This window comes from Heterocephalus glaber, unplaced genomic scaffold (genome assembly GCF_053883595.1).
Source record: "Heterocephalus glaber isolate CG9 unplaced genomic scaffold, H.glaber_assembly_v1.0 deba00001472, whole genome shotgun sequence".
NCBI classification, from domain to species: domain Eukaryota; kingdom Metazoa; phylum Chordata; class Mammalia; order Rodentia; family Bathyergidae; genus Heterocephalus; species Heterocephalus glaber.
Window position 1 is genome coordinate 69,068,785 of NW_028258315.1, and position 24,862 is coordinate 69,093,646.

At 44.4% G+C, this 24,862-nt stretch overlaps 1 protein-coding gene across 1 annotated transcript; it reads right to left on the reverse strand.

Annotated features, from left to right (window-relative positions):
- Positions 1 to 480: 480 nt before the first annotated feature.
- On the reverse strand, positions 481 to 23,718 carry Crtap (cartilage associated protein). Its single transcript, XM_004857842.4, has 7 exons — positions 23,034 to 23,718; positions 16,770 to 16,919; positions 12,490 to 12,661; positions 7,519 to 7,647; positions 4,885 to 5,030; positions 3,890 to 3,973; positions 481 to 1,013 (listed from the first exon to the last, which is right to left on the reverse strand). Exons 1-7 carry the CDS (start codon positions 23,502 to 23,504, stop codon positions 960 to 962), a joined length of 1,206 nt encoding a protein of 401 aa, XP_004857899.1. The 5' UTR covers positions 23,505 to 23,718; the 3' UTR covers positions 481 to 959.
- Between the last annotated feature and the right edge of the window lie 1,144 nt (positions 23,719 to 24,862).

Below are 24,862 nucleotides of genomic sequence, written 5' to 3' on the forward strand. Positions count from 1 at the left end.
CGGACATGGTGCATGCTTGTATTCCCAGTACTCTGGGAAGCTAAAGCAGAAGAATTACAAATTCAATCCCAGCCTGAGCAACTTAGCAATTCAAATATAAAAAAGGCCTGGAGATGTAGCTTAGTGTGGAGGCCCCAGGTTTGATTCTTAGTACCACCAAAAAAAAAAAAAAAATACACTCCCTCTGGCTTTCTTCTATTTCCAACTTTGAGACATACAGTGAAGCATTGTTCTTGAATGAGACTGGCCAACCTCTGTACGATTTTGGAGACTTAAGCAAAAGCCATGCTTCTGTATTCTACACATCTACCTAGCTTGTTTTTCAATGCATGCAAGAAGTGGTATGGGTGAGACCAAGTGAAGACCATCATGAGGCTTGGGAAAGTTTAGCCTTTTTCTTCTGCCATCTTTCCTGGATGGAAGAAAGGAGACTAAAATCTGGAAGAGCAGAGAGACCAAAGAAAGTTTTCATAATCATCATCCTTTAGGAGTGTTTTTCTTATTTTAAAAATAATACTGATTTTCTGGGGGGAAAAACAACAAACCATGGAAGACTGTCCTCTCAACCAAAATGGTGAGAGAGGCACATGTGCACATGGAGGAAACAGATGGGAACGTGAGGAAGACAGGGGTGAACGCGGGGACAGCAGGTGTGAACACGAGGCAGACAGATATAAAATTGGGGAAGACAGGTAGAGCACGGAAAGATAGCCATGAACATTGGGAAGACAGGTGTGAGGAATGCGCAAGATGGGTGGAAGATGGTGTGAACGGGGGAGAGAGGTGTGAACACAGGGCGGGCTCCCCTGTCACATGTATTCAGGGGGACTGGGGCTTCCCTTTCACTTCACAGAGCAAAAGGAAGGCTCTGAGGTATCAACAACCTGGGATATTGGGAAAAGGAGGACAAAGAATCTGTTTCCTGAACGTCAAGGTGAAGTCTTGCTGGTTGCTGTGGACTACCCCATCTCTTCCAGTTCCAAGAGGTCATCCACAAATTCCACAACCTCTCCCTGGAAGAGATAACAGGACAGCTCTGTTAGGGGGCTATCTGACTTAAAAGTGCCAGTGGGCGAGACAGAAGGCCACCGCTGACTTCTGCTTGGGTCGAAGCAGGTTTTCTCCACTGGGCTGAATGAAGCCCAGGGACCTGATTTCTCTCTCCCAGTGGAGGGGACCTCAGCTTCCACTCCACATGAACCCTGGGTCAAGTGCTCTGCCACCCCACAGATGACCTGTGTGAAGTGGACAGTCCAGCCCCCTCTGGAAGGCCCAACTTAACGGCCATCCCCCCCATTAGCAGTTCTCCCACAGGAACACTATCAGCCTCCTTTCTGCCATGACCACCACACCACATTTCCCAAGCCACAACAGCCAACCTCACTGCTACCTGGCCAGCATTCATTCCTTCAGGGACCAGCCCCCCCCCCCCCCCCGCAGCATCCCTGTGACCCTATCAGGCTCTGCTTCAAGGGGATCCAACCCAAGACACAGGTCTTTGCCTCACTTCCTGGTTTATATAGCACTTCCACACACAACCTCTCACAACCCTGGGAGGATCATAGTATTATTGCCATTTTACAGATAAAAAATTGAGACTCAGTTCCTTAATGCCAATGATGGTTCTATCTCATGCCAATTTGTACACAGAAAATTTCTCTCACAATGCCTTATTCAGAGGTGTTTCACCTCACACCGGGACAGTGGGAAGAGCAGATTTGGGCCTCTCAGTCTGGCATAGCAGCTCTCAGAACTTGCTGTTCCCCAAGCTTCTCTCTCTCTCTCTCTGTCTCTCTGCCTCCCTCTCTCTCTCTCCCTCTCTCTCTTTCCCTCTCTCTCTCTCTCCCCTACATTTTGAGAATATAGGGTCTCACTAAGTCACTAAATGGCTCAGGAAGGACTCGAACTTGCCATCCTCCTACCTCAGTCTCCCAGAGTGCTGGGATTATAGGCATGAATACCTGGCTAATCAGAAATCTCTTCCAAGCTCTAATGGTGGTTTTTCTGTGGATCAGTCGTCCCTGGACAAAATGACTACTCCATGATCAATTAAAACATCAAAATGGGTTGGCTAAGAGAGGAGTAATCAAGTGATCGAGGAAGACTTTATGAACAAAATCTCAGTTGCCCATGAACTAGCACAAAGAGTCAACAACTGGGATCTCATCTTATTAAAAAGCTTCTGCACTGCAAGAGAAACCACCAACAGAGCTAAGAGATAACCTACAATGTGGGAAAAAATTTTTAGCAGCTGTACCTCAGACAAAGGACTAGCACTATCTAGAATATATAAAGAACTGAAAAAATTCAGACCTCCCAAATTTAAAGACCCAATTCAAAAATGGGCATCTGAAATGAACAGACATTTCTCAGACAAAGAAGTAAAAGCAGCAAGTAAACATATGAAAAAATGTTCAACATCACTGGTCATCTGAGAGATGCAGATGAAAACAACACTGAGATTCTACCTCACCCCAGAAAGAATGGCTGCTATGAAGAAATCAACCAATAACAAATGCTGGTGGGGGCGTGGGGAGAAAGGAACCCTTCTCCATTGTTGCTGGGAGTGTAGACTGGTGCAACCACTGTGGAAATCCGATTGGAGATACCGCAAAGTACTAGGACTAGAGGTCCCATTTGACCCAGCTATTTCCCTGCTGGGTATCTCCCCAAAAGAATTAAAAGAATCATACCACAGTGATATATGTGCACCCATGTTCATAGCAGCACAGCTTTTTTGTTTTTTTGGTTTTGGTACTGGGGATTGAACTCAGGTCCTTGTGCAGCAGGGCATGAAACCACTGAGCAAAATCCCCAGCCCAGTAGCAGCAGAATTTGTAATAGCTAAAACTTAGAAATAGCCTAAGTGCCTATCAACTGGAAACTGGATAAAGATGTAGTTTTTTTATAAAATGGAGTACTACTCAGCCATAAAGAACGAGAAGCTAAAGACATTTATAGCTAAATGGATGCATATTGAGGCCATCCTCTTAAGTGAAATAAATAAGACACACTTGTGTAAATACCGAATAGTTTCTCTAGTGTGAGAAACTGAAAGAGTAAATAAGGATTAAAATTAATAATTGATAATTTGAAATGGGAAGAAAAGGTCCAAAGGGGTAGGGGAAGTGAGAGGGGAAGGGGAAAGGGAAGAAGGGAAATGAAAAATTATGAGAAAAGGAAAAAATGGAAACAAAGTCTTTGTAAATAGGGAAGGGTGGAGGGGTGAAGGGAGCACAGGGGATGGGGAAAAAATAAAAACCAAGGCACATCATGTACAGGTACAAGCACCCAATGATAAATGTAAATGTATTGTATACCTAAAATGTACCAATAAAAGAATTTAAGAAAAAAAATACAGATCGAGGGGCCAGGGATTTAGCTCAGTGGTTCTGCCACCTGCCCCCACAACTGCAAAGACCCAAGTTCAATCCCCTGTACCAAAAAAAAAAAAAAAGATCGAAAGGAATTTCAGGCAATGATAAATGCTTCCCACAAGGATGTAATTTACCAAAGAAGAAGAAAAAGTAATTACAGTCTGAGAGAAAATTTGGGACTGAGAGTTTCCAAATTGCTTCAGAGTACCGAGCAATTGAAACTTCACTGTTTTTATAACAAAGGTCAACCTGATGACTGGGTGACTGTGGTGGGTTCCTGCAGCATTGCTCCATCCACACTTTCCAGTCAGGAAAAGTGGCACTCAGGCCTAGGCTTTCCTAGAAAGCCATGTGTTTCCACACAAGGTTCTGACTTTCATAAAATACCCACAACAACTGTCTTCTCAAGGTCCCCTTCTGTCACTTACTTCCGGGACAACTCAGCCTTCCAGTGATTTTAGCAAAGATAGGAGTAATATTTTCGGTCTCATGTACTAAGCATGAAAACTTACCTCATCATCATCCATTATATTTTCCTTAGCAAAGTCATACAGCTCTTTCTGGAGTGTTGTCACGTTAAAGAACTGAACTGCTTCCTGTTGAGACAGAAACAGGGTATGGGATTTCTCTCTGGAGTGATGAAAATGTAGATTTAAATTTAGATTTAAAATTAGTCAATGGTACTGGCTGCACAGCTCTGAATATACTAACAACCACTGAATTGGGCACTTAAAGAAGGTGCACATTCTATGGTATGTGTATTATACTGCAACAACAAAAAAAGAAGAGTTTCTATACACGTGTGTGTGTGTGTATTGGCAGGTGAGGTGTGAAGGAAGATGTATCTAGAACAACCAGGAGAGCATACAGGAATCCCACTGAAAAGACAAAAATCAAGGGCCAGGGATTTAGCTCAGTGATTTTGCTGCCTGCTACGCAAGCGCAAGGACCCGAGTTCGATCCCTGGTACCCAAAAAACAAAAAGAAAAAAAATCAACTGGAAAAGCTTTTCAAAGTGACATTAATTAATGGAGCTCCCTGACAACATGCTCAAACTTTGAGTTTGTCCACCATGGGAATTAAATGATAATCTATCCATACAAGAGACTACCATGGTCCTATTGAAAAATAACAGTAAAGTAGGTCTATAGACATGGCACAGAAATATGTTCATGGTGAACTGCTAGAAAGACAAACAAGTTGCAAAACAGTACATAAAGTATGATCCTGTTCTTGTAAAAATAAACAAAAACAGCCTGTATATATGAGTAAGCATATAGCTCTAAAAAGAGATAAAGGGGATCAAGAGAAAGTATGGGATTGTTAGAGAATTACACTTCCTAAGTAAAATATTTCTGTAATGCTTAATATTTGTAAAGTATTTATGGATTCAGAAATCAGAATAAAGCAGCAAAAGATTAAGACAAAAAAAAAAAACCTACAGAAACCAGTGAGATTTCCCTGAGAGGGAGGAAGGAAAGAGAGGAAGGCAAAGTCTGGGACTCACTGGTCTGGGCTGGAAATGCTCGTCTGAGAGGCCCCACTTGTCCCTGTGGTACTGGTAGTACACCAGGTTCTGCTGCATGACCTTGTCGTTCTGGTCAAAGAGCAGGTAGCTGACTGCACAGGGGGCTGCATTCTTCAGGTCACTCACTGGGTGCAAGAGAGAAATCAGCAAGGCATACCCCGCCATACCCTGCCATACTCTGCCATCCCTCCCAGCAGTTACCATTCCTGGAAGCCCAGCTTCCTCAAGGAAAAGGTCACGAACAAGCAACCCCTCTATAGCCCCTCTATAGCCTCCAGAAATCCTGCAAATGCCCACTCTCCATGGTAGTCTGGAAGCCAGCTGTGAAGCATGGAAGTTTCTTCTTAGGCAGATGCTTTGGCGGACATGTTCCTGGACCACTGCAAGATCTGGTGACCTGACCTGGTCTCAGGCCCCTGGTATCTGCTGGAAAAGGTGGGTCCCAAGGTCTGGACTTTCCTGAGGCTGAGGGAAATAGGATGTACTCAAACAAGCTCCTCAATTGGGGTCTATATTTCTTTGGTCCTCTCTGGATATGTGCATACTCTTCAGAAACAGGTGGATCCTTCTCCGACTAAATCAGACTCGGAAGACATAAAGGATGGGGACTCCCAGGCTGGAAAAGATCTGAAGTCACTCGGTCCTGTCATCTCCTAGAAACTGGGGTTCCCAACTCCAGCCTCCTACTTAATATTGCCTCATCCATACCACCTTCAGCATAGAGATTTTAGAGAGGTTGGGATTTGTCTTGGGGGTGAGTAGAGTGGGGCGAAGGCTGAGACATAAGCCCCTGAGTATTCTTACACATTCTACTCCAATTTACAGTTTAAAACTGAAGAACACCATTTCTGCCAATGCTGTTTGGCAGGAGTCACTGGAGCTTGGATATGAATAAATTGTGCCACCCGGCGGCTACTTTCTGTAATGACAACTTTAAAACTCTCCTCAGCAGGGCATTTCACCACTATTCACAAGGCCTGCATGGCTGCTAAACGGTTCAAACATAAATTGTAATACCAGCTCAAGAAATTTAGAGTGGTAGGAAGTCTAAAAAGAGTTTAAAACAGGGAAGACTTACAGGAGAGTAATTTCAGGAAGTGAATTTTACTTACACCATTTACTTATAACTCCAGAAAGCAGAGCTTTTCTGGGGAGCAGCATGCAATGTTAGGAGGCTTTGGCCTACCAGTGTATACAAGACTTTACCACTTCCTGATACTCAGGACAATTCCCTAAGTACATGAGCACTTTGCAGGACCAGGGAGATGCTGGAGCCCAGATGAGTCTGCAGCAATAAACTCTCAATATTCTAACTGTGGGTACTCAGAGCCCAGTCATGCTCAGAGGCATGCAGACCTCACAGACTAGTAGATAACATACATGGATAATATATATATAATATTTTTTTTCTTCCTATTTTTTTTAATCCTTTACAAGGTAAGGCTTCCAGTGAAAAGGGAAGGTGGCTGTTGTGGGAAAAGGGAGCCCAACAAAGAACAAAATAACTGCAGTGTGAAAAGAGGGCTATAAAAGCCAAGGCTGCCTCTCACTCTTCCCAGGCATCCTGAGGCCACCGGATCCTGAGTCTGAAGGAGGAAACTCGGGGCAGGTATCCTAGCCAGAACCTGCTACCACTGCTCCTTCACTAGGACTGAACAGTTCCCGCTCCTTCTGCCCATGAGAGTCCTCCTGTGCTTACAACCAAATAGCCAAAGTGGACACTGCACAAACAAGCAGCACTTGGCACAGTCGGTGATAGGAAAGGAGGTGAAATCTAAACAGATGGGCTTCGAGGTCTTACTCCCAACCACCTTCCTATATCCATTTGCTTCCTTTTGTTCACGTATGAGGTGTATGATGGAAATACACAATGAATGTATTAATTTTTAAATGTATTACAGTAAAAGACACAGTGCTATTAATTCCCCTCAAAATACTCCCCTTCATTTTAACACATTTAACCCATCATTCTCCCACTTTCTGAAGCGGTTCTGGAAATCCTGTTTCATGGGTGTGTTTTCATGGCCGCCTTGATGTCCTGAATCAATTCAAAACAATTACAGCAATCATACAAAATTATTATGGTATGTCCACCAGATCTTTTTCATCAGATCTGGCACCATATGATTTCTGGCTCTTCTCCAAAGTCAAAATGAACAAGGAGGGTAACCATTTGAATAGCAAAACTGAAGACATTCCCAAAAGAAGACTTCCGGCACTGCTTCAGTAAGTGGCAAGAACAATGGGATAGGTATGTTTTGAGGGAAGATTAATAGCAATGTGTCTTTTACTATAACCATTTTTGTTTGTTTGTTTTTTTGGTACCGGGGATCGAACTCAGGACCTTTCATTTTTGAGGCAGGCGGTGGAACCACTGAGCTAAATCCCCGGCCCTTACTATAACCATTTTTAATTTAAATATTCACCATGTTTTTCTATCATACCTCATAGGATGTTCTCATCGAACATGCATAGCACAGCACCAGGGCTGTCAAGGTGACCTTGATGAACTGTCAGCAACCATAGGTAAGAAGTAGCACCTTTGTTACCCACGGCGAAGCTGTTTTAGAAAGATTAAATACCTCACCCAAGATTCTGTAGATGATTACTTACATTTATAATATGCAAACTGCAAATAATGATACATGGTAGCCACAAATTTCTCCACAGGATAGCCTCCTATAACTGGAGTGAGGTTCTCTTCACACTGTATTTTGCATTCCAAGACTTCTATATAATGATCTGAAAAACACACAAATTTTTAGAGCAGTGCATCCATTACTTTTTGTTTCTGCAGTGCTGAGGATTGAAGCCAGGCCTTACCCATGCTAGCCAAGTGCTCTTCCACTGAGCTACATCCCCAGTTTCATTACTTTCTTAATATAGGTACTTCTGCCTTCCATTCAAATGATGAAAGTAAAAGAAAAAATATTTACAACATTTACAATAAGAGGCTAAAATCTTTATTATGCAAAGCTCCTTAAGATCAAGAAAATGTCAAACACTCACTATAAAAATGGCCAAAAGATGTTAACAGAAAGTATAAAAATAACCACTGTGAAGAGATGGTATACCTCCTTTGTAATTAAAAATACAATCATGGGGCTGGGGATTTAGCTCAGTGGTGCCATGCCTGCCTTGCAAGCACAAGGTCCTGAGTTCAATCCCCAGTATCAAAAAAAGGAAAAAAGAAATACAATCAAATCCAAGTGTGGTGGTACACATTTTTAATTCTAGCACATAGGGAGGCAGAGGGAGGAGGGTCTAAAAAAAAGAGCTAGGGGGCTGGGGATTTAGCTCAGTGGTTCTGCCGCCTGCCTCGAAAGCAGAACGACCATAGTTCGATCCCTGATACCAAAAAAAAAAAAAAAAGAGCTAGGGATGTAGCTCAGTGTGAAGGCCCTGAGTTCAATCTCCATTACCTAAAAAAGATTAAACTTACACACCCATATTCTGTTAGAGAACAATTTGGCAATATTTATAAAAGATTAAAATATATATGTCTTCCAACCTATGAGTCTACTGCTAGGAAATTTTCTTTAGACATAGGCACATATAAGCATTGTTTTAACGGCAAACATGGAAGAAACTAAATGCCAGTCAATAAATTATGGTACATACAAACAACAGAAACTATAAAGCCTTTTGGAAAATAAGGGGAATTTAAATATAACAACATAAGAGATGTGAAAGACTACATTCTCCACACTGAGCATGGTGGCGCACGCCTGTAATCACAGCTCTGGGGAGGCTGAGGCAGGAGAATTGCCAAGTGTTTGAAGTGAGCCTGGGCTGCATAGTGAATTCAAAGCCAGCCTGAACTGCACAGCAAAACTCTGTCTCAAAAAAAAAAAAAAAAAAGGACTACATTTCCCAGCCTCCCTTGCAGTTGGAATGGGGCCATATGCTTGGTTGGGGCCAATGAAACGTAGATGTAACAACTAATGAAGCTACTTCCAGTCCTGGTATTACACAGAACCTCCTATGTGACCCTTGAACCCCTCTCCTTTATGGCTAGAAGCAAAAACTAGGATGTTTGCACAGATTTTGTTGTCAAGACTGTGGAGAAAAAAACGCTGTCATACATTGCTGGTAGAAATGCAAAACGGTACCTTAAAATACTACATGATTAACAGAAACATTTCCTATTTGAACTATTAAACCACTTCTGTAAATTCTGAAAACACAGTTTCATACTTAGAAAAAAAAGGCTTATCCACTGCAGTATTTTATGTGGTAGCAAAAGATTGGAACAACCCAAATTTCTATCAGACAGTCGAATAAACTATAACAATCCCCCCCTCAACCTGCAATGGAGTACTTGGTAGCAAATATAAATAAGTGCTACTTTGTATACATTAAATGGGAAAACAAAGAATAGAACAGAGTAAAAGGTATATGTTATCTTTGGGTCTAGATGTCCCCTCAAAGCCTCAAGTCGTCATAGGTGGGTGAATCTAGAGTGTGTGATGCTGGGGTTAAGGGAGTGTGATTACTAAACCACTACACCATTGGTTCGGCACCACCCTAATCCCGGTAGTCCGAATAAAATAAAAGGGGCAGAAAGATGCAGTTAAGGTCTCTTGTTGCTTTTGCTGTCTTCCACCGCCATGAACTGTTTCTCCTCTGTGATGCCCCTCCACCATGTGCCACCCTGCCTTGGAACCTGATGATTATGGACTGAAACCTCTACCAACTATGAGCTAAATAGACCACTTCCCCTCTAACTTTGGGTGTCGGGTATTTTGTCTCAGCAACAGGATAAAAGTAACTAACACAATGTAGTACCTATTTTGTATAAAAGAACCATATAAAAATAAAAAGTGATTCAGATAAGAATTCTCAATAGGTGGGACATCAGCAAGGGATGAGAGGAAAGGGCAGTTTTATGAACAACAAGTTATTGTGGTCTTACTATTACAAATAAATTCAAGAGAAAATACTAACTGTATGGTGGAGAAAACACCAAATGCTTAAAAATTGACATTACTGAGCTAGGGATTTAGCTCAGTGGCACCGCGTCTGCCTCGAAAGTGCAAGGTCTTGAGTTCAATACCCAGTACCAAAAAAAAAAAAATTGACATTACTGTTAAGAGGGTAAGCAGACATGATATGTGTCTGGACATAACACCCTAAGGGATGCACCTGGAGGGTTCCAGCCAGAAATGCACAACCTGAGTGTAACTATGAGATTACAGGGTGGAAATCCAAATTGAAGAATATTTATAAAGTAACTGACCTAAATGTTTTAACGCTATCACTGGCATAAAAAGACAAAGGCCAAAGAACTGTTCCAGATTAAAGAACAGTCAAGAAAGACAACTAGATAGGAAACATGATTCTGTACTGGATACTGCACTAAGGAAGAAAATATGCCATTATATAAAGACATTATTGAGACAACTGACAAAATTAAAATATGGATGTAGATTGCATCAAAGTATTGTATCTAAAGTTCCTGAATTTAATTACTGTGGATATGCAGCCAATATTATTGTTCTTAGAAAATATGCTGAAGCATTATGGGGTAAAAGGTCATCATATCTGTACCTACTTCCAAATGGTTCTGAAATAAAAATAATTACATGCACCAAACATGGAGAAAGTAATAAAGTAAATGTGGCACAATCAATGTTAAAATTTGGTGAATCTAGGTGAGGACATGAGAATTCTTAGCACTATTCTTGCAACATCTCTACAGATTTGAAATTATTTAAAAATAAAACCTAGTTCTGGAAATCCCCTCTTGTTCTTGAGGGCTGTATTCCAGAAGACTCCTTGTTATGAAACTACAGATGGTATGAAATTTTATTTTATACAATATATAACATATATTTTTCTATTTATATTATATAATATATTATATATTGTATATATTATAATTTTATATATTATATATTTTCTATTCATGTAAGTTAGGTATGGTAACAATATAGCTAACTTTCATACCTAACATACCTTTCAACATACGTAACATTCATGTAAGTTAGGTATGATTAACAATAATAACTTACAGGAAAATAGAATAATTGTAACAATATACTGTAATAAAAGTTACAGGAATGTGGTCTGTCTCTCTCTCAAGTACCTTATTGTATTGAACTCATCCCTCCTATAACAATATGAGATGATACCAAGCCTATATGATGAGTCAGGTAAATGACACAGCTTTGTAACATAGCACTAAGCTACTACTGGGTAACTGGAACATAAGCACTGTGATAACTTGACAGTAGATCTGACAACCAACATACCTAGTAAGTGACTAATGGGCAGACAGCATAAACAGCATGGGTATACTGAACAAAGGGGTAATTCATGTTTGGGGTGGAACAGAGCAGGGTGGCAAGAGATTTCATGACATTACTCAAAACTTATGAATTATGAAAACATTACTAAAAACTTATGAATTGTTCATCTCTGGAATTTTCCACGTAGTCTTTTCCAGCTGTGGCTGACTGTAGGTAACAAAACCATAGGGAAGGGAACTACACATTGTATATCAAAGATGGGTAACAGCTGGGCACAGTAGCTCAGTCTTATAATCCCAGAACTCTGGGAGGCTAAGGCAGGAGGATGCCAACTGTAAGCCTAGCCTGGGCAACTTAGCAATTTAGGCCCTGTCTTGAGAAAAACAGGAGGTGGGGGAATTTTAGGTATGGAGCTCAGTACAAAGGTCCTGGGTTCAACCCCCAGTACTGAAAACAAACAAAAGAACAAAACAAATTCAAACCTCAGAGCAGTCAAGTCTTATTTCAGGTAAGTCCCAATTTACAAGAAATACAGAGGATGGAAGAACATGGAGACACAATTAGGAAAATCTAGAATGTGGAAATCTCTATGAGACAAATAACCCAGTTCCTTCAGCAGCAAGGGAGAAAAAAGATATGGAAAAATAGCCCATAGATTTAAAGATACATAAAAGATAACAGCTTTGCTATGACACAGATGAACCTTAAAGACATCATACTAAGCAAAATAACTCAGTCTCAAAAACTGAAGAAAAAAGAGCTGGGGACATAGATCAGGGTAAAGTCCTAGAGCAGTACCATAAAAGAGAAAAGATCAAAATGTTACTTTAGTGACAAGTACTTAAAGATTCATTCTAGTCTTCATTCTACCTTTTTGTGTGCTGCAAAATTGCCACTGCCATAATCCCAGTTATCTCAGTCAGTGTGAATCACTGGGTCACCTTTGGGCCCATTTCTATATTTCCACAAACCTTGAGGCAATCCGAAATGGAGCAGGGCTGATACAGCAGACTCCTCAGCAGGACTGGGCTTAAACTTTGTATCAGCTCTTTCATCAGAGGCCTTGGCCAGGTCACAGGTTTATCTAGGTAGGTGTCCTCTACCCAAGTTCTTTATTAATATGTAAACTCAGGGCTTGGGATTTATCTCAGTGGTTCTGGCACCTGCCTTGAGGTCCCAAGTTCAATCGCCAATACCAAAAAAAAAAATTTAAGCCCAGGTGTTTTTCAAAGACCCAGCCAGGCCTTCGGAGGCCTGTCCACTGAGAGCACCCTCTAAGGAAGACAGACTCCACGGGGCAGTGACCCTTCTTCCCTGTGACAAAGCCACCCACCTGCTATGGAAAGGTAGAAATCCTTGAAGTCCTTGATTTCCCTGGAGCCCTCGCAGGCTGAGAGGCACTCGTAAAAGGTCTTTAAGAAGTCGGGGAGGGCCAGCTCCATGTCTGTGATGGCCGTTCTCCAGTTCTCGCCATTGTAGGCCCGCACCGCTCGGATGAACAGGCTCTGAAAAGCAAGGAGACGTTGTGAAGCTTGTTCCAGCCTGGAAGGAGGCAGACATGTCCCACCAAAGGAAGTGAAGTCTGCCTTCATTACCCCCTAGAAAAGCCACCCTGATCTTTCATTAAACATGAAGCCCATCTTTAATGTGGTCTTTTTTTCCCAGGTACTGGAGATTGAATCCAGGGCCTTCACACTGAGCAACACCCCATCCCTCTAGCCCTTTTATTTTTAATATTGAGACAGGGCCTCCCTAAGTTGCTAAGTTGCCCAGGCTGGGCTCAAACTTGCCACTCTCCTGCCTCAACCTCCCAGGGTGCTGCCACCACGGCTAGTTTGTAATTTGCTTGCTTGGTTGCTTGTTTCCTTCCTTTCTGAGACAAGGTTTCACGATGTAGTTTAGGTTGGCCTTGAACTCACCATGTAGTCCAGGTTGGCTTCGAACTCATGGTGATCCTCCTGCCTCAGCCTCCTGAGTGCTGGGATTACAGGTGTGCGCCACCACACCCCACCTGTAATTTGCTTTACGTCTAGATTTTTTTTCTACTATTTACAATAGTAAACAGTACTGTTTACACTTCTTATTTACACTTCAAAAAATAGCATGTGCTTGATAACAAAATCAAATTCAAATCAAGAAAAAAGTAACAAAACTCAGATCAGCAGCTGCCAGGAGTCAGGCACTGGAGCAAAAGCTTGACTCCCAGAGACAGGATGGAACATGTTGGGAGCGATGCAAATTCCATACCACATACATGACGACAGTTATAACTGCAGATAGTTGTCACAGTGCATTGAATTTTGTGCTTAAGACTGGAAAATACATTGTAGATCTATTCACCTCAATAAGGCTGATTTTAAAAACTGAATTTGGGGGCCGGAGATTTAGCTCAGTGGTGCCACCACCTGCCTCACAAGCACAAGGTCCCGAGTTTGATCCCTGGTACCAAAAAAAAAATTGAATTCAGGAAAAGACACAAGTTTGAGAGCAGGTGTCTGACACCCTGCTCCCTCCAACTGTGAAGTACAAAGCAGGAGAGGCTTGCTCCAGCTGGTTGCCATGACAGTGACGGGCACGAGGTGGTAGAAACTGCACAGACTTTCTATGCTCATTGTCAACTGGACCACATGTGAGACAGTAACCAGGACTGAAGAAGCCGTGCAATAACCAAGAAATAAGTAGATCCTGGACACATGCAAAAGCCTTCGAAGTGCAGGAGGCTGTGACAGGCTTGAAGCAGGCATGGGACTCTCCATTCAGAGTCCCTTTCAGCTGCTCCAGGACGGGGCTATCCTTGGGCCACCTCTTGGAGCTAGTCTTTTTTTTCCTCACAGTACAGGTAATTGAACCCAGACTTTTTTTTTTTTTTTTTTTTTTTTTGAGTCAAGGACTCACAGAGTTGCCCAGACTGCCCTCAAACTTTCAATCCTCCTGCCTCAGTCTCCTAAGCAGCTAGGATTATAGGCATTCCCTACCACACCCAGTGAACCTGGACTTTTCACCAAGCTTCAGACCTAGAGAGGGTGAATCTCTTTAAACCTTCTGAACAGGCAGTGTCCCCTGCCAATAAGACAGGCAGAGACCCAAAGGAGTCTTTCCCATAGAATGAATAAATGAGCAGCTACTCCAGGCAGCTGGCCTTGCAGAAGCAGCATGGTAGCAGTACCAGCAAGAAGGAAGCCAAGCAGTCAGAGAGCCTGAGTGCACAAGAGGTCAGCTGGGCCACACCCAGCAGGGCTCCAGGAGGGAACAAAGGGACCAGCTGACTTGTAGCTAAGCACAGTGCTTTGACCACTGGCATCTGGCTCTGCTCCCCAAACCCAGGGCACGTGAAGAAAAGAAAAAAGCAGATGTCCTTTTTTTGTGAGGACAACAAAGGAGCAGGCAGCAGAAGAGAGATCTCGACAACTTTTAGAAAGACACAATCATCAGGGGAGAATCCGGAGGGGAAGTGAGCTACATGTCCTGCTGGTACCGACAGGCAGAGGACCACGGGAGACGGGGGACACAGAACTGAAAGCAGAGCTGAAAGTCTGAACAGGGCTGTGGAAGCTGAGGTGCCTCCCAGCACTACCTGACCATCCAAGAGATTGCAGATTTCAAAACCGCTCTTCACCAGAGCCTGGCAGCTTATCTCGGACAAAGATTCCACCCAGACGCTGCTAAGTCAAGCACAGAGGAGGCTAAGATGGACGCCTGGGGCTGAAACCCAGGAAACAGGGATGTCTTTGTCTTCTCAGCGCAGTGGCCCCTTGCTCCTCTCCCCAGACGGGCTCTCAGATACCAGCACACAAGGACTGTAGAAGGCTGGACAAGTCTTCCCTGGAAACCCGGAAGGCCCCCAGAAAAGAGGGTCCTCACCGTGAAAAACTGAGCTGCAGTCTGGTCTCACTACCGGAAACCCTGTGATCAGGCCTTGGGATCTATAGTTCCTCACAGAAACTTTCATTCCATGCCCTTGTTTCAGCCTTGCCCTACCCTTCCCTGGTACCCAGGTGCCCGGGGTCTGAGCTTGACAGACCCTATCCACGATCAGTGCTCAAAAGAGTTAGGTGATGCTTACTCTTCAGAATTCTCATCAGAATTCCCCTTTGTAGATTCACAGACTTAAGTATCCTCTATTCTGTTAACAACTCTTTACTTTCTATCTTAATATATAAGTTGTGTGTGTATGTAAAATAGGTCTCTCAGTTTCATTAAAATGGAGACTTATTCTTAAAGGTAATAATGCATCAGCTTATTTTATGAACTCTCAGAATATGTATTTGACATGTAAAAATATACAGTTTGTCAGCCATCTCTTAAATTAGACTATAAATACTGTTGTATAATTTTCTTTGGTCAGAAACATTTGGACTAAGTAGTACCACTTGGGTCAGGATTTTCTTCAGTGCCATGTATTTAGCACACCAAACTATCTTTAGGCTATGTAATTAGAAAAATTTATATACTACAATGGAATAGTTTTCGCACTTCATGAAGTATTCTGGAGCCCCGTCTAGCAAAATTAGAGGTGACAGTCCTGAGGAGAGTTAAGAGAAAAAGCCAACACTTTCAGGCCTAAATAGTTGAATCTTCTAAAGATAAATAATGTCTGCTATCTCAACTCTCCAAAGTTTACTGTGTTGATACTGTCCGTTGTGGAGGAGATGAATAAAATTGGGCAGCTAAATTTCAGTTCCATGTGCCTCCTACATACACAGAAAATAAGCAGTTATTGTAAATTGACTTGCAGACAAAGTAGGAACTCCCCTGCATGCTGTTTCTGTAAAGAGAGGACATTCTCCAGCCAAGCACAGAACATCTAGTTTTCTATTAGTCACACCACTGTATAAAGCAGAAAAACTGAATGGGAGAAATGATTGTTGTAAACAATGAGTTGCTTTGCATGGTCTCCTTTGAGATAATTGGTGTAAGAATCTTGACTTTTTTATATTTGAAAACAAATAAAAATGGAAACATGAAGCCGGGAGTGGTGGTGCATGTCTGTAATCCCAGCACTCAGGAGGCTGAAGCAGGAGGATTGCCACAAGTTCAAGGTCAGCCTGGGCTACATAGTGAGCTCAAGGATAGCCTGAACTACAGAGCAAGACCCTGGCTCCAAAAAAAACAAATGGAAACATGAAAAAAAAAAAAAATGGAGACATATGTCTCTATCCTATGTTCCTTGACATTTTTGCATGATTTCTAAACTATGTCTTTACTACGTGAAAACTACACAGTCGAATGACCATATGTCCAAAATGAAGGGAGAGGTATCTTTAAAACCTCCTTGGAATGTAAAAATTCATCTTACAGATCCATTTTGTGCTAAAAAGCCAATTTTTCTAAGTCATAATGTTAATCAAAAAAATCACTAGAGGTCTTTGATGTCAATAGCTGTTCACTGGTACATTTCTTTAACAAAAATCACATTGCACTGACCACTGTCTAAAAATCTAAATCTTCTGGGCATGGTGGCACATGCCTGTAATCCCAGCACTCAGGAGGCTGAAGTAGAAGGCTCACTGAGAGTTCAAGGACAGTCTGGGCTACATAGTGTGTTCAGGGCCAGCCTGGAATATATAGTGAGACCCTGATCAATAGATAGATAGATAGATAGTCTGAATCTACCTCATATGACTTGGTTTCCAAGTCTTTAATGTAGTCCTCAGCCCCAGGCAAGCTCTTGTAATACTCCATGTTTCTCTTCATCATGTCATCATCAGGATGCTTCAGGAGAAAGGTATGAGCTGCTGCGATGGCCTTTGGGAGATTATTTGCCTAAGTACAAAGAAGAAAGATAACATCTACTCAATGGATGCTGAACAGTGAGTTTCATTAAACAAGGTCCTTTCCAAAACTTGTTGGCAACCATCCTTCAGTAATTTTGTGTTCCTAGGCAATGTTTCCAGTTTAGGGTTCAGTGACTTCCAGGGTCCACCAAGACCTGGTCCACCCCCTCAGCATGAGTATCTCCCTGTGCCTTTCCCCATATACTTCCTACCATCTCCACTCCACCTGTGTCCCAGGAGGCTGGGTGCTTTACAGCAGACTCCTTCCCCTCAAGCTCCAAAGGGGCTCAGTGGTGGGGGCCCTGGAGAAGACTGGAGGAAGGGAGGGTAGCAGGTTGGGCTGTTTCATCCCCTGGCTCCCTCCCTCCCTGCACAGTCATGCTGGGCTGTAGCATCTCTTAACTGAAGGTCACGCATCTCTCCAGGAGCCCTCTCTGTAGACTGTCTCCTTTTAGGTTCTAGTACCTGCTCTCTCCTTTGCCCCTTCTGGCCAAGTGGTGGTGTTATAGTTAATGGGCACTGGCTAACGCTGATTGGATCATAAGGGCTCTAACTTCATCAGTAGATTAATCCACTATCAGTGCATTTTGTAAAATTGATGACATTATTGGGGGTTGATGGAACTTAGGAGATAGAATGAATAGAAGAGGGTGGGTCATGGGGCATGATCTTGGGGACTATTGTCTTGATCCAGACCCCTGCAACTCTGGCTCTAGTTCTTTCTCTCTCTCTCTCTCTCTCTTTCTCTCTCTCTCTCTCCAGATTTTTTCCATTATGCCCTTCCTCTATGATGTTTCTGTGTAACCATGTTAAAAGTGATAGAACCAGGGCCAGGGATTTAGCTCAGTGGTTCCACCGCCTGCCTTGCAGGCGCAAGGTCCCAAATTCGTCCCTGGTACCCAAAAAAACCCAAAAAGTGACAGAACCAGCTGACCATGGACTAAAACCTCTGAAATCGTGAATCAAAATAAACTTTTCCTCCTTTAAGTTTTTGTTACCAGGTATTTTGTCACAGCAATGCCAAGTTGACTAAAACAGGTGGTTGTACTCCACTGGTACTAGACCTGGTGGACTACACTGTCTCTCCTGGATTCCCCACACACCATGCACCTTTGTAAATAACTGCCTTGGTAACCTTCCCTCAGATTACTCAGGATTACTGTACCACATCTTTTCTGCTGGAAACGACACAAATATGTTAACGCTTCCCCAAATTTCTCAAAGAACCTTCGGGGTCCATTTTCAAGGACGCTCACCACCTCCTCAGTTACTCATCCATTCACTTGGCTAATATTTGTGAGAGGCTCTTATGCAGGCACTGTTTGTAGGAAGTAGGTTGGCATCGATAAACAAAATAAAAAAAAGATTCCCACCTTCCTAAGACATTCATTCTTAAACTCTTTTTCCTAATAACCTCAATTAAGAGCCTCTCTTGCTGGGTGAAATGGTGCACACCTGTTACACCAGCTACTGGGAGGCTGAAGCAGGAAGATTGCAAGCTCAAGGCCTGCCAGAACAACTTAGCAAGACTCTAACTCAAAGTAAAATTAAAACGGCCTGGGATGTGGCTCAGTGTAGAGCACTTGTGGGAAGCCCTGAAGAGCCTCTCTTTCTGCTATCCCTGTGTTCTGACTTCTCACCTTTTACACCTCCCTGTAATCTGAGTTAACTGACTCTTGTAGAACCCAGCTGCGTGTCACTGCACCTACATTCCTGGTGTCTGGCATAATTCCTATGACAAGGCAGGCCACAGTAAGTACCTGTGATTTGAACATAATGACATTATGACCACATAATATTTTTTGTGGTTTTTTTGTTTTGTTTTTTGGTTTTTGGTACCGGGGATCGAACTCGGGACCTCGTGCTTCAGAGGCAGGCACCAGAACCACTGAGCTAAATCCTCGGCCCCACATAATATTTTTATAAAATTCATATTCTCCCTCTTTTCGCTTCCTCTTCTGCCCCCTGAAGCAGTGACCAGGTGACTATGAGTTTCTCTGCCCCAGAGGAAGTCGGTGAATGGTAGAATGAAAAAGTACCCACGTGGCAGAACCCCTGTGCTCTTGGGAGAACTTAGCAGGTTTGAGCAGAGAGGACACTGACAGAGGGGGTACAGGAGCGGCAGAAAGAAGGTGACTGTCGGGGAGCAGAGGAAAAGTTTTCCCTCAGGATCTGTAGGAGCAGCAGCGTCCGGAGCCCTGGAAATTAAGGGATAGCGCCCTGAGTGCCCTGGGTGGCAGCGCCGAGAGGGCTGAAGTCCTGGGGAGGACTGCTGTGTGGTGAGGGGACCTCGGGGAGGCAGGGGGTGACGCAGATGCCTCCCTGTGAGGACGTGAGCGACGGAGGCCCCACCGACCCGGACGGGATCACGGGCGCACCCTGGTGGAGGAGCATGGTCACTGCAGCCAACACCAAGAGACAGGGTCACCGGGCCTGGGGGGCTGCGCCTGGAGAGAGGACTAAGGCGTGTAGGGTCGCACATATTTGTACACAGCTGCCTCCAAACTGAGGCTGCCCTGTGGGAGGAGAGGTGGGTGCAGACAAGGGCAGGCTCCCAGAAGTCAAGGCTGAGGCGCTCAGGAAGCTTCCACAAGTCCTGGCAGGTAGAAGGCAGGGAGGGACCAAAATACAGGCTTTTTAAAGCATTTGCCAAAGAAATTAGTCTCATCCTCGGAAGAGCATTTAGACAGAGAATACAGTGGTGGGGCTGGGGGTGGGGGGGTATTATCTATTTATTTGTTTGCTTATTGTGGGTTCCGGTACTTGAACCGCAGGGAATTGAACCCGGAGCCTTTGCACTGAGTTACATCTCCAACTTTTTTTTTGTTTTTCGATTTTTGGGTTTTTTTAGACATGGTCTTGCCAACTCTCTAAATTGCCCAGGCTGAGCTTGAACTTGCAATCCTCCTGCCTCAGCCTCCCAGAGTTCTGGCATTACAGGCATATCCCATCACACCCAGCTCTGAGTAGTCTCTTTAAGGCCTCTAGTTTAGGGTCTGAGTTTTGCAAAATGGACCTTCTCCCAAAATAGATATGGGTAATTCTTGGGCTGAGGATGTACCTCAGTGGTAGAGCACTTGCCTAGAGTGCCTAAGGCACTGGGTTCAATCCCAGCACTGCAAAGTAAGTAAATTAATAACAGTGGAAGCCCAGCATGGTGCCCAGCCCCATAACCCCAGCTACTTGGGAGGCAGAGGCAGGAAGATTTCAAGTTCAAGACCAATCTGGGCAACTCAGTCTCAAAATAAAATAATAAAGAGTTGGGGATATACTTAAGTACACCCTGGGTTCAACTCCCCAATACAGGAAAAAAGGGGGGAGCTTTACCTCCTTCACCCCAGGCTATGCCAGCTGGAACAGCACCTCTGACAGACCCCAGCGAGAGCACCCACCCCCTAACACAGGTTCCTGAGAGAGCCACCCACACGAGAAGACCCCACCTACGAATAGCTTGGCAGGCCAGCCAGCTCTCTCCAGCTCAAAGCACAACAAGCTCTCCAGACTTGATCAAGTGCAGGCCCAGTTTTTGGCTTTGCCTGTGGGTAAAACGAGCATTTCAGAGAAGATGACAGCCACAGAGGGAGTCACCGGTAGTGGAGGGAGCTAACACACAAGCAGCACTGCACCTTTTCCATAAGATCACACACCCAAGCCTCCTTGCAACCTTCCCCCGCCCACTCCCCCTGTCCTGTGTTCAACTCTGCTGTACGCAGGCTAGGCACATTCAGAATCACTGAAAAGCAGACCTCCAATTAGAACTGCACCACAACACTGACCCTCACTGCCACAGCAGGCAGCACCACGGACTCTGGGCTTCAGATGCCAGGAAGGACAGGCGTGCCTAATGCCAACCGTTTTCTCCCTGCCCATACACAGAGTCTGAGAATGAAAACATCATTGAGAAATAAAATCATACTTTATCTCCACTAAAAGTCACTTTTTCAGTGATATCTTCAGTTGAAACAAATTGAGTGAACATTTGAGTTTATTAATAAAATTCTTAACTTCCCCTGTCCCATAAGAGATCTCAAAATATAGCCTTGGTGTGGAGGTGCACACATGTAAGTCCAGCACTCTGGAAGGCTGAGGCAGGAGGATAACAAGTTTGAGTCCAGCCTGGGAAACTTGGTGACTTGGCAAGACTCTGTCTCAAAATAAAAAGTGAAAAGATTAAAAAAAAAAAAGGACTGGAGAGATGGTTTGGTGTGCTCAATCCCCACTACTACAAAGAAAAACAAACAAAACCAAATTCAAAATACTAAAACAGGTAGTGTTCTACTCACTTGAGTATTTTAAGTCCTGTAAAGGGTTTTGTAGAGATGTTACGAATATCCTAACCTTGAAAACCAATGCCTTAAGGCCTCATGAAGTTAAATGCTGTCCTCTCCTTCTAATACCACTTCTTCAAATTCACCTGTGTATTAAAGAAACCAGACAGCTGGGCATGGTGGTGCACACCTGTAATCCCAGCACTTGGGAGGCTGAGGCAGGAGGATTACCATGAGTTGGAGGACACCCTGGGCTACATAGTGAGTTCACGGGCAGCCTGAACCACATAGTAAGACTCTGTCTCAAAAAATAAAAAAAAAATAAAAAATCAAGAAATCAGAGCTTCTAGTGTTCTCCATGTTTAAAAATAAAATGTTCCTGCCTTGATTATGTGACTTAACTTGGTCCAGACAGTATTTGCCAAAAGTTATACCAAAAAAGAGTCAGACAGGAGCAACCCACTTTCTGGGGGGGTCCTTCCATCTCTCTTAGACAGAAACTATCTTTCTCTCAATAAATTCCTCCTACTTTAAAAAAAAAAGTCAGACAAGTCGTTTTTAGCTTTAAAAATAATGTTTGTATGAGCCAGCTGTCATTTTCAGCACTCTGGAATTTTATTAATCTCATCCCTGGTTCTATTTTAAAACTTTTTCTTTTTATTGTTAGGACATTCACAAAACTGGTATTTTATATAAAACTGTAACTAGCCATAGAAATAAACTAGCTTTCCTAGAATTCTGGGGGGTGTTTTGAATTATTTTATTGCTTATATGAATGCAACATACATGTGACTGTCTCAGTAAGTTCTGAAAAACAGAACTTATACCGTCCAAAGACTCAAAAAATGAAGGGGGGGAGGGGACCCTTCTACCTCCAAAGTCTGGGATATGTGATCAATCAGTTTTCGTAGTCAATAGAATAAATGTAATATATCCCTTTAAAAACCTTTTTCAACCAGAAGAAGTAGAAACTGGGCTTTGAGGGGCTCTGTGGGCCAAACCCTGTGCGGACCCACTATGCTAAAGCCTCTATGTCCAGTAACAAATAATTCACCCGACCCCTGCACTGGGGATTGAACCCAGGGCCATTGTACTGAGCTGCATTCGCAGCTCTTTTTTTTATTTTTGAGACATGTTCTCCTTAAGCAGCTAAACTGCCTAGGCTGGGCTCCAACTTGAGATCCTCCTGCTTCAGCCTCTCAGAGTGCTGGGAATACACGCATGCGCCACCATGCTCGGCTCAACCTGGTAAACCTGCAGATTAAGGACTCAAAGCATAGAGAACTGCAATTTGTGGCTATTTGGGGCCAGCAATCACGGTCGTAGTTTAGGCAGCTATAAAAAGGAAGCAGTGAACTGTGTTAAACTAGATGAAAGAGGGAACTGAGAGGGTCAGCCCGAGGAATCACCACACCCAGGCTCCTCCGGCAGGGAGGTGTCCTCAGAGTCCCCGCCCCGCCCGGCCTCAAATTCTTTCTTCCGCTTCATGTGGCTGGTCCGTCTCAGTTGAGAAAAGGCGGCAGTCAACAGGATCCACAGAAAAGAACTTTCTCTCAGTTACTTGAGGCAACGTTTATCAGGCACTTCGTTGGGTGCCAGACATTGCTGCGTCCCAGGCACTTATTCTCTACCTTAGTGCAGCGCTTCAAAAAATAGTATTTTCATCCTTACTTAAGAAGGAGCAGGACTTGGAGCGGACCTGGAGGGTGAGCCGGATCTAAGAGGCTCCGCGGAAAGCAGGCAGGGGCGGGGCCAGGAGAAGGGGTGGGGCCAGGAGTCAGCCGGGGCGGGGATGGGGCGGGGCCTCGCGGAGGAGCAGGGCGGGGCGGACTTGCCTTGAAGTAGGCGAACTGCAGGAATTTGTAGGGCTCTCGGCCCTGGAAGTCCGCCAGCACCTCACGACTGGGCTGCGACTGGCGGAAGGCGGGCAGGCCCTGCTTGCAGCGTTTGAGGCACTGTGCGCGGTGCAGCAGGCCCTTGAAGAGGCGCAGCTCCGGGTAGCGGGCAAGGCCCGCGGCGGGCTCGGGCTGGGGCATGGAGCTGCAGTTGCGGTGGCAGAAGGCCTCGCTGTCGCGCAGCAGGCGGTGCAGCCGCAGGCTAATCTCCAGGTAACCCACGCTCTCGGCCCAGTGCTCGCCGCTGTACTGGTCCAGCGCGTGTCTGTAGGCCGACTCGAGCGGCATCAGCTCGTCCCGCGGGAAGCTGCGGAAGCTGTAGCGCTCGTACTGGGCGCGCCCCGGGCGCAGCGCGCAGCCTGCGCACAGCAGCGCCAGCAGCGCCGCGGCCGCCCGGGGCCCGGGCTTCATGGCGTCCGGCGGAAGGAAGGAACGAAGGAAGGAGAGAGGAAAGGAAGGAGCGGGACGGCGCGACGCGGCAGGCCAGGGCTTGGGAGGCGGGACACCAGCCTCCGGCCCGCCCCGTCCGGCCGCCCCTCCCCACCTAGCCCGGATCCCGGCGACCGCTGCCTCTGCGGAGAGGAAAGGGTTCTTTGCGCGGCGCCCGGTCCACTCCACCCTGCGCTGTGCAGCGAGTGCTCCCGCGCCCGGCAGTTCCCTCGCGGGGAGACTGGTCTGCAAGCCATATGCGGCCCTGATGGGTCATTAGATAAGCGCTGCCTAAACTTAATCACTTGGAGAAATATGAAAATGCAGATTCCCTGGGCCGGACCCCCTGAGTTTCTGATTCAGCAAGGCTTGGGTGAGGGCCTGGGGATTTGCATTTCTAAATGAGCACTCTGGTAAGGCTGGTGCTGCAGACCTACAGACTGAATAGTGCAGCAATTTCAAGACGCACACTTGTGAGGACTTCGGTTCCACTTTTCAGAATGTGCTGGAGAAACTTGTGCGTGTATATTAAAAGATGTGAATAGAATGTTAAAAACAGCACTCAAGGCCCGGGGATTTAGCTCAGTGGTTTCGCCACCTGCTGTGCAAGCGCAAGGACCCAAGTTCGATCCCCGGTACCAAAAAAAAAAAAAAAAGCACTTAAAATATATTCCTCAAACTTAATTTCCAGGAAAGCTGAAAAGGTTATATATACCCTTCCTCAAAATTCACAATATTGTTAACGTGCCATTCAATAGCAGTTTGCATATGTGAGGCCCACTTGACCTTTACATCTTTTAATATGTGCACCCTAAGAAGAACACTACAGACAACCATCAAATTCAGGAAATTGAACATTTATAGAACCCTTTAATAATCTATGTTCCCTATACTGGTTTTGCCAATTGTTCCAATATAGTAATGTCTTTTCTAGCACTTTTTTCTCTGGATAGGTCAGGATCACTATGGCATCTAATTGTCACTTCTATTTCATAAACTTTAACCTAGATTGGTTCTTCAGCTTTTCTTGTCATCCCGCTGGCATTTTTTAAGAATACAGACAAAAACAAGAATGAGATAATGAAGTAGGATAGGATAGAAGAAATAAAGATAGGTGTCAGGCCTGTCCTAAACCAACAGGAAAAAACAAACAGGCTTTTCAACAGGCTACAAACAACAGCAGCTTTCCAGTAAATAGGGAAAATGAACTCAAAATGTGGTATACAACCCCCCTGGCACCAAGGAGTCTGGTAATTATACCCACCTGAGAAGGCTGGCCTTGGGCATCCAAGTCATAAAAATTCCTTCTCCAAAATCTAAGGATAGTCTTCCTTCCCTGC